Here is an 18,789-nt window from a genome sequence, read left to right as displayed (position 1 = left end):
ATTCCTTACCTCAGTCCAAAATTAACCTCTTCATAAACTCGTCCCAACATTTCTCTTTCTAACATTTCTCTTATATTTCCCCTGGAACATACTCCTCTCCTCTCCTCCCCCCCACTCTCCTCCCTTCCTGTCTCATCATCTTCCCTCCCCTCTCCCATTCCTCATTCTCTCACCATATACACACACACACACACACACACACACACACACACTTCTATACTGCTCACAAAAATAAAAAATTAGGGGATGTTTCGAAATGAATATGAAGTAATAAAATATCCCCTAATTTTTGTGAGTAGTATATATAAGTAACTACGAGTGCTACTGTGTACACTTTCAATGTACACAGTACATTCAATGTACATTCAATGTACACATGAATTAACTGAGCACCTAGTGCATAACTGCTACTCAATATGCATTAGTTCTCTTCCACTTTTTATATGTTGATCATTCTGTCTTCTCCCCAGTCTTTAGGACCCCTCATTTGATACCAAGGAAATCCTATTGGTTCTTCTTGGCCTATTTGTGACAATTTAGCACTCACAGCATCACTCTGTATTAGAACGATAGGTTTACTAATCTGCTTCTCTCACCAGGGATCAGAATGTGTCTTAGTCACACCGGATTCTCAGCAGCTAGTAATAATGATACAGCTCATTTATTTGTACTCATTTGGATCAATCAGGCCCCTTGAAAACACTCATGCACAACAGGAGAAAAAAGAAAAACAGAGTAGCAAAAAGAAGCTGAGGTGAAGTACTATACAAAGAGCAGAAACATAAAATTGTGCAAAATCACTGAAAATGAGCTTTGTAGGTATCACATTAGCGAGAAAAACCTGATCGGGTTCTAGAATGAGTGTTAATCTGATTCTTAAGTCCTCAAACCAGCAGCTCGTAGAGCTACGGAACGGAACGAAAGTCTGACAGAGTCCTACATGGAAACTCACGAAAGAGCCTCTGCTCTAATGATGAGCAGACGGGGCCACCACTCCAGAAACACCTGCAGCATGCTAGATATAAAACATGTCCATAACTCCTCTCAGTGCACTGTAGACTTTCCACCGCGCAAGACCATTCCTCCTTCCACAAGTCCCACCCTACCCAGGCTAGAAGACTCGCCTCTAGTCTAACTCAGTTTCACTAAGCCTTTTGAACATCTACAATGTTTCAGACCCCATGTTGGTTCCAAGCATCCAAGAATAATAATTTATACTCTCCCCTCTCCAGAACGCACCTCCAGTGTGAAGCAGGCAAGTCTCTCATGCTGACAGTATCCATCGCTCAGCCCTAATGATTCCTGAGGTTGTCCTCCATGGAAAGTCCTCACTATTAACCTGACTTTTACAATTACACCTTCTCTTTAAACCTACACAATGAAGTGCACAGAGCTTTCATTAGCTGTTCTAACCTCCCTGATCTCCACTATTCTTAAACTGTTGAGCCCTAGGGACTGCGACATACAAACAACTAGTATATATATTGCTTCAATCAATTCAGTGAGTCAGTCACATCTCCCAAACCAAAGAAGCTTTCATAGATAACCTTAGTCCTTGGGCTTCTGGTCTACCCGGTGGGTCCAGCACCCTGTGGACCTGGAGCAGACACTCCTCCACAGCAGCTGACTAGCTAAATGGAGCAGGGAGATGGTGAGGAACTTGAACTGAACTGACTGACAGGCTGAAAACATCACTGTTAATGCAGAATCAACCTCTCTTTACAAAATTATTTTCACTCTAAACTGATATGACTAAGTGTAATTTTGTAATATTGAAAAATGTAAGCCCCAATTTTTGGCTCCCATAATCTGTCTTCTCTTACCCTTTACAGTGATAGAGTAAAAAAGACACTGAATTTGTAGAAAGAAGATGTGGCTTCATGTCCCTTCCCCATGTCTATGGTCTAGGACGGTTCTACCCAATACAGCCACATGTGGCTATTTTAATTTAAGTCTAAATAAAATTAAAAATGCAATTCCTGAGTCACACTAGCCATATTTCATATGCTTAATAGCCACATACTGCAAAGTAGAGATGTCAGCTACTTCTATCACTGCAAATATTCCACTGAACAGTACAGGTCAAAGTCATCTGTGATAACAGAATAATTTTTGTTGTCCTTAGTTTCTTCTTACATAAAAGGAGAACAATACCTGCTGTTAGATTTAAATGAGTTGCTAAATGTGAATATACTTAGTAACTGTAGTTTGACAAATCAGACCTTTATATACATAGTTATACAGTTATATATACAAGTCTAGTTTGCTGGGAGTCTAACATTCGTCAATAGTAGTAGCAGGTGTTGAGGATGTTTGCTGCCCGGGGGGAAGTGGGGAAGCACACACTGGTCAGACTGTCTCAGGAATGCTGCCTTGAAGAAGGAAAACAAATCACCCAGCGTGTCCATAATGGTCTGGAAACAGCGTGTAGAAGGAACCCAGGATTGTTCAGCGAGGTAGGAGACTCAGCAGGCACGGAAAACAGACCAGATCTTGAAACAGTCCAAGGACTATGCAGGGGATGGGGCCTGGATCTTGGAAAGTTGCAGAGATAAGCAAGAGATGGGCTCTAACTCGGTGTAAGGAAAATATCTGCTACTCAGGATTGGTCAACAATGGAAATGCTGCCTTACAAAAAAGAGAGCTCAGGACCCTAGAAAGTGCTCAAATGCAGTCAGTGGTTCTCAAACTGGAGTGTGTATCAAGTCACCTAGGAAGCTGGAGAAAATTCAGATACTGTGGTCCCACTTCCAGGGATTCTGGTCCTGTAGGTGTCACATGGAACCCATAATAACCTGCATCTCTAACAAGTGCCCAGGTGATGCCCCTGATGCTGCCAGTCAGAGAGGGTCAGAGAGCACTGTGTGAGGCACTGCTCTAACACAAGCTGGAAGAGCTGCCAGTGACAGTATATAGAGAGGGGCTTTTGAGCAGTCTATAGAGTGGGAGCTGGACCCTGCAACCTTCTGAACCAACTCTGGAGGACAGCATCCCAAGGACTCCCAGTGGGTCTGGGCATTCCAGACTGCACAGATGCCCAGTTTGAGACACCACAAAAGTCACAGAGTAGGCGGGCAGGAGCAGGAAGAATCAACTCCCATATGTGCTTTGACCAGGCAAGCCCAGTGTTTCAAACCGGCGACCTCAGCATTCTAGGTCGACACTTTTATCCACTGAGCCACCACAGATCTGGCCCACGAAAGTCATAGTACCCAAGGTTTCCTGTCCTTGTGCGGTCAGGCGAATCACTGTCTTGCAGTTCGAGTCACACAAATGGAGGGTAATGTTGTTGTGCAATGTCAGATGCTCTGAGGAATAGCCCAACGCAGAGACTTTTCCGTATGCCATACACTCCAGCTGTGGATTTAATGCTAAATCACATCAGAGTACTTTCTAGGCGGCAGAGACAGTGTGCCCCAAGAGGGAAGCTGTGCTGGAAGGCATCCAGCCTCAGCAACCATGCCCAGCCAGGCGACTGAGAATAGGGGCATTCTGCTCTGTGCCTCGCCTGTCCACGGCAACCGTCATGTGGCCATACAAAACATGAGTCAGAGCCTGCCACTCCTCTCACCAAAAACAGACGTTTCGCACAAAGATTTCTGCCTGAATTTTTTCAGTAACTTTATTCATAATAGCCCACCTTGAAAACAACCCAAATGAATATTAACTAGCAAATGGATACAAAAAAAAAATTGTGGCACATCCCTGAAGTGGCATACAAGTCAACAATAAAAGGGAACAAATAACTGATAGATACAATGGGTTGAATCTCAAAACTTTATGCTGAGTAAACAAAGGCAAACACAAAAGATACCATAATATATGGTATCATTCATATGAAACTTTAGAGAAGATGAACAGAATCTATAGTGATGGAAAGCAGATCAGTCCCAAGGGGTGGGTACTGACACGAAAGGAACTCAAAGAAGTTTTTTGGAGTGATGGAATGAATGGTCTGATTGCCTTTGTTGTTACATGGGTGTGACATCTGGCTGTACGCTCAGAGTGTGTGCACTTCACTGACAGTGGACTGCAAAAAGTTAATTATTTTAAAGCAAAACCAAGTGGGCATTTTCTGTTTCACTCGGTTCATTCTATTTGATGTTGTGTTTATCAATGAGTGCATAGTTGCCTCTGGGAGGAAGCCGGGTAACCAAGGACCAGCGTGGGAAAGAGATCTTCAAACTGTTTACCCTTTTGTACTTTTAAACTCTTGAACTGAGAGGCGGTATTGGCTATTTTTTAAAATAAATAAAACAAAATTAAGAGAAAAAAATTTTTAAATCATGTTCCTCATTGGTAAAATAAAGGAAACACAGATGAAGTGTTACCCAATCTACTTCAAGAACCCTGTTCTTGAGGTAAACATTATATGTGGTTTGTGTTTTATCCAACTCCTCTGAGCTCAGAGTGAATACCATTTTTTAGCATTACTTCGTATTTTCCATAAAATACACAGATAATAGATATACACATAGTTTTAAAATACTTATACACTCACAGTTTGAAAATAATTATAACTCGAATACCATGTAACTTCTATCCAGGTCAGAAAATACAGCACTGCCTGTTCATCAGACCTTCCACATGTCCCTTTGTGATCATACCTCTTCACTCCTCCCAGCAACAAGCACTCTCTAACTTTCAGGGATAAGGTCTTTCTCAACAGTGTGGTGATTGCCTGGGGTGGGGGTCGCTTAGGGAAAGGAGATGATAGGGGTGGGAAACACACAATACCGTGTACAGATGATGTGTTGCAGAATTGCGCACCTGGAACCTGTATGATTTTGTTAACCAGTGTCATGCCAATAAACTCAATTTAAAAAATAAAATAAATCTCACAAGGTAAAAAAATAACATTAAAAAAAGAATGTCTTTCTTATCTCCTATGTGTATACCTAATCAATACTGTTCAGCTTTGTACATTTTCAAACTTTTAAAAATCCGAATCATTCTGCACATATAACTTCTTCTTTGTGCTTCTTCTGCCCAAAATTACATTTGTAAAATTCATCCATGTTGTTGCCTATTATTGTAGTTTTTATTGTTAGATGGAATTTTATAATAAGAATAAATGGACCAAAACTTATGCATTAAATGTCCATGGATACATTAATGTGCCACTTTTTCTGTCCCCATTGCCTAAAGAGAAAAGAAGTCCAACACATGACATTCGAGGCAACCATTGTCCCCAAATATGTCTCCAAAACACCTTGCCAGTCTCACCTTCCCCACTAGTCTCTACCAATTAAGTACCAATACGTCAGTTTTGTATATTGATCAAAATTCCAGATATGATTCCTTAGGGCTAGATGGCTGTTGACCATGTACTAGATCTACCCAAAACATTTCTGTCCATCAGGGTCTGGTCTAAGCACAATCTCCTTATGAAGACCTCACAATCTCTTCCATCCACAATGTCACTATTTCTCTGAAACTGCATCAAAATGAGTTATCCTTTCTCTGGCTCTTTTACCACACTTGCTTCATGCATCCTTGAATTATACTATACCCATTTGTTGCAGCTATCTCTCAACATTGGTTCTTGTAGTACATAGTACTAAAACCTTACAGATAATGGGAAGGTAATAAGTCTTAGAGCTTTTGAACTCAAACCCAAAATCCTAAAAGCTACTGCTGGTACCAGGTACTAAATCATTCAAAAATATATGTTTAAAGTGATTTCTACCTGACCTATGGTGGTGCAGTGGATAAAGCATCAACTTGGAATGCGGAGGTTGCCAGTTTGAAACCCCGGGCTTTTCGGGTCAAGTCACATACAAGAAGCAACTATTACAAGTTGATGCTTCCTACTCCTACCCCCCCCCTTTTTTTCTCTTTCTCTCTCTCTCCTCTCTCTAAAATCAATAAATAAAATCTTTAAAAAAATAAAAAAATTTAAAAGTTAATTTCCACAAAAATGAAATAACACCATTAAAGTAAAAATATCATCACTGTTGTTTAAGACAAGATTTGGGTTCCTCACATTTCTAACACTGATCTTTTTGTTTTTCACATAAAAAATAGAGCTTTAGAGTTACTGCGACAGAGAATATTAGAACATCATCATATAAGATGACTTGATAAGAAGTACACTATTAAAGAAAACAATGTCCTTAAAAAGTGTTTAACCCCAGAAACAGCAAAAGGGGGGAAGTCCAAAATTTTAATAAAATTAATAAATGAGTCAGCAATTCCAATTAACAAATATTTTGGAATTTAAAAAGAAATACTATTATTTTTCTGTCAAAGAAAATACATGTGTGGAATGTAGATACTGCAAACAGGAGAAGAAATAAAACAGATAAGCAGAAAGATATAAACTGATTGAACACCTGGTCATTGTTTGCCTCACTATAGAACTCATAAAAAAAATAAATAGAAGACATCACTCTTGAATAATACCAAATATGCCTTCAATTATTTTATGGAAAAATCATCCTTTTCAGTAGAGGTTATTAGAAATACATTACAGAAAAAATGTTTGCAACTTATATTATAGAAATTAGGCTAAGGTTCTTAATATAAAAAGAGTTCCTACAAATCAATAGGAAAAAATGCCAACAGTTGAAATAGAAATGTGGATAAAAGTTATTGATAAACAGATAATGCAAAGAAAAGATATTTATTATGCTCCTTGAACATAGGAAAACTGCTCAATCCCACAGAAATACAAATTAAAATCATAATGGGACACCCTTTTTCACCTATTTGATTCACAAGATCAGAAAAGATTGATGAAATGCTGTTGACAAGAATACAGAGAAACAAAAAGTCACATTCATCACTGCTTGGAGTACAAATTGGTAGAATTTCAAGGATGTCTACTAATTTAGTGATATTCAACAAAATGACAGTGCACATCCCCTCTGACCCAACAGTTCCACTTCTGGGAATTTATCCTACAGAAACACTTGCACATATGTAAAACAATGCATGTACAAAGCCATTAGCTATAACACTAAGACAGCAAAAGTTTGGAAACAATTTTAATCCATCAGTAGGACACAGGTTAAATAATTTGTGACATCCTTACAATGAAACTTTATTTGCAGCTGAGAAAGAATAAGGAAGTGATCACCAAGATTCACAAAGAAAAGGAACAGCACAGGCAAAATTCTACAATTTGAGTAGAATACTGTGTATTTGCTGAAATATGCACTATCTGGAAAGATACAAGGAAACTGGTCACATTGGTTGTCTCTGGAAGGAAACCAGGTAGCCAGAGACAGGCATGGATGGGAAAGAGATTTTCAGAATGTTTATCCTGCCCTGGCTTGATAGCTTGGTTGGTTGGAGCTTCATCCTGAAGCACGGAGGTTGCCGGTTCAATCCTGGTCAGAACACATACAGAAACAATCAATGTTCCTGTCTCTCTCCCTCCCTTCCTCTCTCGCTAAAGTCAATAAATAAATTTTTTAAGAAACTTAAAAAATGTTTATCCTTTTGTATATTTAAATTTTTTAAGACTTTATTTATTTATTTTAAAGAGAGATAGAGAGAGAAAGCATGTGTGTGAGAGAGAGAGAGAGAAGGGAGGGAGGAAGAGCAGGAAGTGTCAACTCCCATATGTGCCTTGACCAGGCAAGCCCAGGATTTCGAACCTGTGACCTCAGTGTTCTAGGTTGACGCTTTATCCACTGCGCCACCACAGGTCAGGCATCTTTAAACTTTTCAACTGTGAGGATATTTGCTATTTTTTAATAAATAAAATTTTAAAATAAGACATAATTTAAAGAATTATCTGTCCCACATTAGTAAAATGAGCGAGATATAGACCTAAGATGATTGAACTGTTACTGCATCCAGTATAGTACAACATATCCTCCTCATTTGAGTGCTCACATAACTTTATAACAGCATAGGGAAATTTGGAATAAAGTTCAGAAAGCAGAGAGCTAACAGATCCAAAGTAAAATTAAATTCACACTCAGGGGCTCTGATAAGATACAGTTTTTAGAGATAACCAGGAATAGCACAGATTTGTGTAAAAAAAAAAAATCTTTGAGTTGCTCAATTAAACTAGAAAATGGTAGCCTGTGTAGGTCTTGTGCATTTATTTCCTAACTTTAAGGTTAAGAACTGTATGTCCTATAACAAGGTATCTGTTGCCTAACCTCTACTTAATCTGCACAGTGTGGATCATGCTTGTTATGAGGCCAGGGTTGCAAACAAAGAAGGCTTTTCTCCGCCCTCCATCAGACTGGTAGCAGATGACAGAGCTGTCCTTCAAGGAAGGAGCCAGACACTTCCCCTGTCCTTACCAGTGAAGGGCTCTCTATAGGGAGTCAAACCTGTTGATCAGGGGCTTGTCATAGCCATTACTATGTATTCTCTCCATACCTCACCTAAAAATATGACTGTTTTCCACTGCATACGAGGGTGAGGGCTTGGGGGATGTACGTAATCCACCTGGTTGCTTCCTGTTTTCTCATCAGGGAGAAAGACAGTAAAACCAACCCTCCAGGGAATGGAAAAACAAATCATTCAGTGCCCATCTCAGGTGGCTTATGAAGGCGGTGCAGTCTTGAGCATGTACCTAAGCTGATCCAGATATGCCTGCTGGGGGTGCAAGAACGAGTACAAGTTCAAGCACGATTGGGCACGCTTTGGGGGAGCAGGTCAAAACCTGCGAGTTTTAGAAAGCAAAAGCCCAAGTTGCCCAGCACGCCAGGCACACCTGTAGGTACAGGTGCACGAGGGTCAGCGGACCCCCTCCCCTGAGAAGCTGGATACACACACGGAGGATGACAATTCTTTACAGGGAGAAAGTTGGAGTGGGTGTCTACCTGTTCAGAAAGGTGACCAAGAAAGTGGGACAGGGCTCCCACTTCTTACTCCGCAGTGGCCAGTGCGCAATCCCCACCCCGGGAGCCCCAAGGTCACCTGCCCTTCCGGACCCCTCCCAGCACACACACACCCGCCCTATCCCCGAGATCTCACCAGAACAGCAGGTTGGCCCCGACGAAGGCGAGCAAGGTGCGGAGCGGCCTCTCCCAGCTCAGGAGCTCGTCGGCGCGGCAGCCCAGCCACAGCACAGGCTCCCCCAGCAGCCAGGTCACCGCGACGGCCACGCCAGCGGCGGCCTCCTCCACCTGCCGCCCGGCGGCCACGGCCGCCACCGCCCCTTCCTCCTGCGCGTCCTCCTGCGGCTCCTCGGGGGGAGCCCCGGCCGGCGGCTCCTGCTCCCCGGCAGCCCGAGCCGGGAATCCCTCCTCGGCGTGCTCCTGGGGCGCCGGGCTCGCCATCTTCAGCAGCGCTTGCAGGCGGGGACGGGGACGGAGACAGGGACGGGCACGCGCGCGGGCGGGCGGGCGCGCCTGGGTGTCGGCGCCGTGAAGGCGGCGGGTCCCGGCGTGGGGCGCGCACCGCGGGGCGCCGGCGCTGGGTGCCTTGTTACGTCAGCCCGGCCGCGGCGGGGGCGCCTCCCGGGGGAAGTGGGTGCGGCCAAGTTCGCGCGGGGCGGGGCGGCGGGGGGCCGGGGGCGGGGCGGGCCCCCCGCGCGGTGGGAGCCGGCTGGGCGGGGTCCCGGGGACCAGGGGAACGTGACCCCCTTCTCCCTTACTGCTGCCGAGGGGACTAGGAGAGGATAGCCCTGGGTTACTGCTCTCGAAGGGAGTCAGGGCTACGGGCGGAATCAGTTGGGCATCTTCAGGGCCTCAAGCGGGACCAGCGCTCACCCATCCTGCAGCCTGAGGCTCTATGGGCGCCCCTTCCCCTGAGGGCGATTTCAGCCCCCAGCCACCCCCTGACCCAGTGCGCTTGCGGGGGCAGCCTGCCCAACCACAGCTGAAGTCTCTAGTACTTCGCGAAAAATGTGATGATATAAATGTTGGATTGAGAAAGGAAGGAAATAAAAAACATGTGGGTCAATTCAAGAGCGTCTTGCTCTCTCCTTTTACATTCGAAGAAACACTGGGCCGCAGCGACTGAGGCGGGGGCTGGGGTGGGGGACGCTTTCTCTCGGACTGGAGGCCAAGTCATCTGGCTCCCAAATGCACGTTGGCCTGTGGGAGGTCCAGGTGGAAGGTCCCGGTTAGCCGAGAACTCAGAAACCAGAACCTCTGGGGCGGGTGGGGGAGACTGAATGCTTTGCGGGTATCAAAATGAAGTTTGACAAGTCCTTATGGCACTTACTTCCATGTCACTCTGGTCTTTGTGTCACAGCAGGCATCGGGACTGGGGAAAGGCAGCCGGGGGGCGGGTGACAAGAAATCTTAAAATCTCCCTTACCGGGCCTCACTGGCCCTGGCTTCTGGGTGAGTGTGGGGAGAGGGGAAAAGAGTAATTGTTTATGCTCACTTTTCACTATTTTCATTTTTTAAAAATGTTGTATTATTTAATTCCCCTATTCTTGCTTTTCTCTAGAAAAAAATGCCCATCCCTCCATCCTAAGCGTTCTACCTGTAATGAATCAAGGTATCTTACATCCTATTGGAATCTTCTACTAGCAACCAGCCTGCATTCACCAGCTGAGTAGGGCTCAACCCCAGAACAATTAAGGCCTTTTATCAAAGGAACCTCTGGGGAAAGTTGTATAATGCTCATATGGGTGGTCCCTCTGTGTATACATATGTAAGAATTCACTGACCTGTATGTTGTAGATGTGTGCACTTTATTGTATGTTTGCGATACCTTAGAACAGTGGTTCTCAAACTTTTTGAAGTCAGGGCATATTTAAAATCCTACAAATAATCATAGGCACACTATATACAAATTTCTGAGAAATATGTTATAATATTAAAGTCAAGTATTAAAAAATATATATAAAGTCCAAGCGTGCTTTTATGGTAATTAAATGAAATAAATATGACAAAATTAAATTTATTCTGACATTAAAAAACATCTTTATGTTACATTTTTTGAGTTATGCTTTTTAGAATTTGTAAAAAAGAGGGGTTAAAAAATAAAAAAAATTTAAAAAAGTTATCTTTTATATAGAGAGATACATTCTTAGTAACATTTAGTAAATTTGGTAGGTCCCGGCGCAAATGTGTTAAGTTTTTTCATTCTTGTGTTTATGAGAAACGTGAGCCTGATGTGTCCTAGCGATTTCTTCAATGTTTGGGCATATATTTGAAAGGCAAACTCTCATTTCCTCATCAACACATTGAAGAATTCCTCTCTTTTTACTCTTGTGTTGAGCGTAGAAAACCCCACCATACATATCATCTTAACTTTACACCAAACAAAGGATAGAAGAAACTCGCCTCCAGTCTTTCCGGAGAACATGGGAGATAGTATAAACAATCCAGCACCACAGCTTAAAAGCCTTTTGCAACCTAATCAGGCAAGTGAGGCAGGGGGTTGGGCAGCCTGTCAGCTACAGCCAATTCCCCAAACCTCTGTCCCCCAATAATCTAAACTCCCAAAACCCTGTTGGTTTTTTGGTCCCCAACAGGCACATATTTCTCTGGAATATCATAGGGCACACCAGTGTGCCCTGGTGCACTCTTTGAGAACCACTGCCTTAGAGAGTGTGTTCCTCGAGTTCACTCGAAGGTTTATTGAGCACCTACTATGGTTCCAACACATTGCTAAGTTCTGTGGATATGGCTTCCATCCACTGATAGCTCGGAACCCAAGGAGGGGCCAATAACAATTGTGAAAACCACTGCAATAGAAAAAAATCACTCAGTGCTAAGAGCCTTACTTAAATCATGCATCTGAAATTAGGGAAGGAGTGGAGGAGTCAAGTTTCAGGAGGCACTTTGGAATACATAAATGGCATCTGCCCTGAGTTGTAAGGATGAGAGAAGTAAAGTAGAGGTTGGAGGGGAGGGGCAGTAATCTCCATGGGAGATCAACCTGAGAGAGACGGTGTGGAGGTATAGGTGGAGGTGCACAGATCCTTCTGTATATCTGCAGCAGACCATAAAGGCCTTGAATGATCCACTAGTGGAGAGAAGTTTGGGTTTTAATGTGAAGGCAATGCAGGGGCTCTGGGGTTTCTGACTTGCCTTTGAAGAGAATCCCTCTGACAACCCAGGGAGTCAATAAGCAAACAATGTGGAAACAATTAAGGGTGGCCCTGACCGGTTGGCTCAGTGGATAGAGCATCAGCCCCAGCATGTGGACACAATCCCTGGTCAGGGCACACACAAGAAACAACCATCTGCTTCTCTTCCCTTCTTGCAGCCAGTGGCTCAACTGGTTCCAGTATTGGCCCCAGTGGCTCAACTGGTTCCAGCATTGGCCTCAGGCACTGAGGATAGCTCCATTGGTCTGAGCACGTCAGCCTCAGGCAGTGAGGATAGCTTAGTTGATTTGAGCATTGGCCCCAAACAGGGGTGGCCAGGTGGATCCCTGTGGAGGGGCATGCAGGACTCTCACAATCTCCCCTCCTCTCACTTAAAAAACAAACAAACAAACAATTCAGTGTGAAGTTTTTTATTGTTGATGTTGATGTTTTACAAAAGAAAGACTAACTGCCCTGGCTGATAGCTCAATTTGTTGGAGCATCATCCCAAAGCACAAAAGAAACACTGTCTTTCCCCAGGTGTTGATGCCCCCTCTTGGCCCTCGTGGAGGAGTTTCTAAACGATAAGTGAAGCTTTATTGTGTAATCTGGCCTTTATTTAGCACTGGATCCAGCCCCGGGAGTGCAATATTCTAAAATCTGTCACTAGACTCCACAGCTGGAGGGAGGATCCTGGGCAGAAGAGATGAGGAGCCAGACACTGTCCAAACCAGTGCAGATGTGCTTCTGGATAGAGCATCAGCCCCAGCATGTGGACACAATCCCTGATCAGGGCACACACAAGCAGGTTTGCAAGACTTTTCACATTCCTCCACCCCCTTGAATTCTAATTATTGTCAGAATCTGTTGAATTCGTAAAAGCTGTTGACAGCCAAGACATGGAAAAGCTAAACTCCATTTATTATATGTGGTTTGCAACCCTTAGTATCTCAATTTCATGATAAATCTCCCTACCCACCACTATGTGAAATATTTTTTATGGTGACAGAAAATGATTTGACTTTGGGTGATGGGCACATAATGCAATCAACAGTCCAAATGCTATAGAAATGTTCAACTGAAACCTATATACTCTAATTGATCAGGATCACCCCATTAACTTTAATTTCAAAAGAAAAAGAGAAAATGACTAGGAAAAAAATGCTACACAAAACTGTTTTTGCATAAAAAGGTGCACACTTCTAATTGTTCTAAGCTGTCCTTTTCATCTCTGACCTCTAACAATACTGACAAAGGAATAATGTCACAGGATTTGACCCTAGCATAAATATATAAATGGGTGCTACTGAGTGTTTTCTCTTTGTCTAATTATCTTTGTGACGCTTGAATAATTTATTCAGTGCTAAGACTACATAAAAATAATACTAATGATGGTTCAAATAAACCTTGTCCTCAACTTTCAAGAACATGTCATGTTTAAAACTCCTGTGGGTAACCTTGCAGTTTAAGGTTCTCTCCTGAATTTTGCATATCTGAATATTGGCAACAGTGATGAACACTAATGACCTAGATGATTTGACGATGTATATCTGAGGAAAACAAGGACACAAAAGTGTGTGGATCTAAGAGACAGTTTAGGAAATAACACAGCTTTAGCAATGACAAGCAAAATACACATAGGAGCTCTTAAAAGAGGCCACTCACCTTTCCCTTCCAAAGTAGCTGAAAAGCTTGTAATAGGAGAGAAAAATAATGAATAATTAATTCCCACTCCAGGAGGCCGAATAGAAAAAATTAAGCTAAGCCTTAGAATGAGAGGGAAATGCCTCAGTATTCTTTTTCTCCCTAAAGTGTTTCATGTTAGAATTCTTCAGCAGGTCCAAGACCCCTTCAATGCAAGAAGCCATGTGTACACGTTGCATTGTTTATTAGTCCTACAGGTAGATGATTTTTGTGCTGATAATTTTACAAAAGCAATTCTGCCCTCCTCTTCATACCTTATCTTCTACTCCTTTCCCTAATTTTCTTGTCACTGAGCCGAGAGAACCTAGATAGTTCACTACTGGCACAAAATATGGGAAGATCACACAACAGGAACGTGGAGGAAATAGAAAATAAGATTGTACCTGGTTTCTAAGACCCAGCTATCAGAAGGGATTGGCTATTTCTATTTGGGGCTGACTATCTGTTGTGCTTATAAGAGCTGGAATATGTAGCCTGACTGGTAGTGGTGCAGTGGATAAAGAGTTGACCCAGAACACTGGGGTCGCAGGTTCAAGGCCCTGAGGTTGCTGGCTTCGAGTGCGGGCTTGTCAGCATGGGTTGCTGGTTTGAGCCGGGAGGGGGGATCGTCCACACAATTCCAAAGTTTACCAACTTGAGCCTAAAGGTTGCTGCCATGAAAAGCCCAAGGTCACTCTCTTGAGCAAGGCGACACTGGCTTGGCCCTGAGCAAGGCACCTACAAGAAGCAATCAATACGCAAATAAAGTGAAAGCAACTATGAGGTGATGCTTATCACCCTCTCCCTCTCTTCCTGTCCCTCTCTCCCAAAAAAGAAGGAGAATTTAAATATGCAAACTAGAATAGTCTACATTTTACAAGCATTCTGTAAGAGAGGTGCTTACCAGAAATGAACCACCTCACACCAAGATGGTGGCCACTCAAGTACCAGCAGTGTTCCCAATTTAGGTATTGCCCACTAATAAAAGAGCTTTTTCAAAAGGCTTCAGCGTGGTTAGTTAGAGAGAATTTGAGTCATATTACAATAAGAATATATCCTGCAAAGGTACTACCTCTCTATCCACAGGCACACACATCAACACACACACACAAAATCAGCAAGGTTGACAGCAGAATATTAACCTCCAACCCCTTCCCACCAGGCAGCAATTACACTTGAATCAGCAGACTAGCCACTGTTCTGGTCCTATGTTGGAGGAGTTCATAGACAGGACATGACCGCCAGGTGAACCACCAGCTGGACCCAGACAATCCTAGGCTCCTCACCTCCTCCCCATCTTTGGAATGTACGTTCCATCTACCGTTCCCGCAGTGGGAGCTGTTTCCTGAGACGCAGGTTGGGAGAGTAAGGTGTTGTTGAGACCATCTAGACCAGGCGTGGCCAACAGTTTTGCCCCCCGGGCCAGAGTAGAAAGAAAACTTTATTCACGGGCTGGATGAAATATTAAAATTAAAAAGTGTTAAATACAAAAATGATTCATTTAAGTAAACAAAATTTTATTATGTAATTTGTTTATGAATAAAGGTGAGTGAAAAAATTTCAATATACAATATTATTTTAATAAAAATATATTTTAATAAAAATATAATTATATACCGTATAAATATCCAAACTGTATCGCAATCAATCAAAACAATATTTAATTAATAGAATGAGCTTGAAGGGGTTATATCACAAATAAAACAATTATTTCGTTTTGCAAACAGCCTGGACACGTTTTCAGTTATCAACTGCAGCTATTGTCTATGCAACAATGCCACTTGATTCAGCACACTTGACCACAAAAATAAGCAATTGTTTGACCTTGGGTGCACACTGGCAAACTCCACCTAAAAGAATGTGGGTTTCACATCGCTGCTAAACGTCAAACAGTTCATATTGAGTACAGACGAGTACAAAAGTTGTAAATCTTTATAATGGAATTTTTTAAAAAAATAAAGAAGTATCGTGAATCTATTCGACCAGTTATTGGAAGTTAACCTTAGATTAGTCACACACGGAATTCTTTTCCACGTATCACTATCTTCTTAAATATCTCTGTTTCCAATAATCAAAGACGCTTCCGCTTTTGAGTAGCTGAGACTTTAAAGTAGTGGAGGATATTAAAAATTTAATCGCGGGCTGCATAAACTCATTACACGGGCCGAATCCGGCCCTCGGGCCATACGTTGGCCATGCCTGGTCTAGACTAAACCCTGTTAAAGCCTCTATATACACCCCTATGATTCTGGCAGGCTGGTGCAGAGATCTCGTCTCGCAGCTGCTTAAGACAAGCCTAGTTAAGTTCCCCTGCTTACTAAACCTGTCACCTGCCAATCTGGATGGTCTGCCTCTTTCTTCTGTCTCTTCTTGCCTTCTGTGTAGTGGGGCCCATTTCAAATTTCACCCAGGGGAGCTCCTGAGGTGGCAAACCAACATCCTAGTCCGCGGCCTCTTGTTTTCTTTATCGTCCTGGTTCTGCCTCATTGTACTTTAGTTTCATTCATTCCTTATTTCTCCATTCATTGAGCATTAAACATTCATTAAAGACTGTTTGTGGGGCTTATACATAGTAAGACAAGCAGGCCTGCTAATTTCCCTCATGGTGCTTCGGTCATGGACAAGGGAAAAGGAACCTGGAGAAGGCGGCTGGGTGAATGGCATGGGGAATGTGTGCCCGGTCTGGGACAGGATAAACCAGCCTGGCCTTCGGAGGAACCAGGAGCAGTCTGAGCTAGAGGACAGAGGCTGAGCAAGCAGGTGCTGGAAAGGGCCTCCTCCCCTGTGCTGCTAAGAGGTTTGAGCTTTGGGGCCATTGGTAAGCTGGCAGAGGGGGGAAGTGGCCTGCTTTGTGTGTTAGGAAGGTACCTGTGCACAGTGGATTATATCGAGCCTGGCAGAGGTACTGGAACTTCTTCCTTGTCCTTCGCTAAGATGGGGAGAGGAAGAGGAGCTGATTTGGGTCATGTTAGAAAATGTCAGTTAGGCTGTTGGGTACAGGGGTCTGCAGCTCAGAGGCCAGCAGGAGTTGTGAACAAGAGGTGGATCCAGGCAGGAGGAGCAGCCTGTATGTGAACTTGGTGGAGGGCAAGGCCGGGGTGAGTTCAGAGGCGCTGGCCAGCTCAGACTGACTGCAAGGACTATTGGAAAAACAGATCATATGGAACAGGGTTTCAAGTATCAGTCACTAATTTAGACACAATCCTGTGAGCTGTGAAGAGTTCCTGAAATTTGTGGGTTTCTTTGTTGTTTGTTTTTACCGAGGAAGTGATAGTCTCAAAACACCAGTCTCCTGAGGGCCCCGGAACTCCGCTTGACTGCCATCATGGGAGTGAAACTGGACTGTCTCTAACTAAATCCAGGCCTCCAAATCAGGCCTCTAGTCCCCAGGGTATTTTCTAAGTTAAAATTAGATTAGTGGAATACAATGGAATAGCTGTGACACTTCCATCCCACAAACATCCCTTTAAAGTGTGTATCTGCCTTGTCACCTCTTACTAATTTTAGTTCATTAGAAATGAGACACAAAACCTGGTGACCCTTTAAGCTGGGCTAGTGGCCGCAGGCCCTGTTAGGAACGTGCAGTCAGTCTGTCACATGTGACCACCCTCTTGGACCATGCACAATGGCCACAGACAGGTGTTTACTGCACAGCCAGTTGTGTTGATGGGGAACCTTCAGCTTTGCAAGACTCAACTACCATCTGAACCATTCAAGGAATAAGTTTATATTTAATATAGTCTAAAGTTCTATCTACAGTAAGCCCTCACTTAATATCATTGATAGGTTCTTGGAAAGTGCAACTTTAAACTAAACAATATATAACAAAACCGATTTTCCATAGGTAAATTGATGATATAAGCAAGAGTTAAGTTCCTATGGCATATTTCTGGTCACAAAATCACCAAACTTCTAAATAAAGATCCAAAACACTTCTAATATTAAACATTCAAATAAATGCTAGCCATACTTACATTTAAGAAAGATTAATAACAAGTAAGATCATTATATTCCAACCATCTTATTGCAGTTCAGGGTCAAAAGTGAGCAGAGACTCTCCGGGCAGCTCAGGGAGCAAGGTGGGACCCACATTGAACAGGACACCCTTCTATCACAGGGCCACTCACACACCCACACTCACTCAGACTGGGGCAGTGGGGACACACCAGTTCACCTCACGTGCACATCTGCGGGATGTGGGTGGAACCAGAGCCTCTAGAGAAAACCCATGCAAACGTGGGAAGAATGTGAGGACTCCACATAGACAGTAGCTCTGGACAGGCATCTCTTTTTTTTCTCATCAACATCATCACAAAATGACATTATTTGAGGACCTGCTATATTTGCTTATAAGCAAGTTTATTAAAAATTGATGGTTTCTCTCTGCACTATTTGTATTTACTCCTGTTCTCAACCAGGTCCTCTGGTGCCACAAGAGCTATCTGACAAAAAACCAAAACAAAACAAAAAGGCTTTGGGTGTTTATTCTGAGTTGCCTGGACAAGGCTCTGGCTGGGACTGAAGGCCTTTCTCCGTTCTCCAAAGAGAAGACGCACTCCAGGTCCCACAAGTGCAGAGGTCCCTGCTTCCAAAGCCAGCTTCCCATGGGCCCTCCAGTTCCCTAGATGCGAGGCCGCTGGACTTCCCAGACAATTTCTGCAGACTGCTGGCATCCGTGTACTATTTCAGTTTGTTCCCCGTTGATGAGGTTGTTCTTGATCTTGCCCTATAAGGAACAGAAGGGACAGAGTGGGAGGGGAGAGTGGGGCTTCTTCCCAAGGAATGTCCACCATAGTGGATCCCAGAAACCACCCTGGCCCTAGCACACAGCTTATGAATTAAGCCTGTTCCTTAATCCATATCATATGGGGATGTTTAATTTCTCACTAGCCCAACTGGGAAGGACAGGTGGAGATAAAAAAGAGACCCTCCTGGACAAGAAATGGGAGTTAACAACTCCCTTGTCAACTACAGTAAGAAACCCATAGTCTCCAAAGCAAGAAATAATGGAAATAATTTTTGCTTCTGGTCTTTCCATTCTGTCTGCAGTAACCACATATCAAGTTTGCCCACCATGTCCTGTTTCATGCCTGTTGTCTGATATGCTTCTTAATAGCACTTTGCTTTCTATCTCAAAGTTGTCCTGG

At 43.3% G+C, this 18,789-nt stretch overlaps 1 protein-coding gene across 1 annotated transcript in view; it reads right to left on the bottom strand.

The window, feature by feature from the left end:
• RETREG1 (reticulophagy regulator 1) overlaps positions 1–9,351 on the bottom strand; it is a 123,591-nt gene extending 114,240 nt beyond the window's left edge. Inside the window, exon 1 of the mRNA XM_066374180.1 lies at positions 8,944–9,351. Coding sequence (XP_066230277.1) covers positions 8,944–9,248 — 305 coding nt within the window. The 5' untranslated portion in view covers positions 9,249–9,351. The remainder of the gene's footprint in view (positions 1–8,943) is intronic.
• Between the last annotated feature and the right edge of the window lie 9,438 nt (positions 9,352–18,789).

The sequence above is a fragment of the Saccopteryx leptura genome, chromosome 1, assembly GCF_036850995.1.
Source record: "Saccopteryx leptura isolate mSacLep1 chromosome 1, mSacLep1_pri_phased_curated, whole genome shotgun sequence".
NCBI classification, from domain to species: domain Eukaryota; kingdom Metazoa; phylum Chordata; class Mammalia; order Chiroptera; family Emballonuridae; genus Saccopteryx; species Saccopteryx leptura.
Note: the sequence above shows the minus strand (reverse complement) of the source record. Positions and strands in the feature narration are given on the sequence as shown.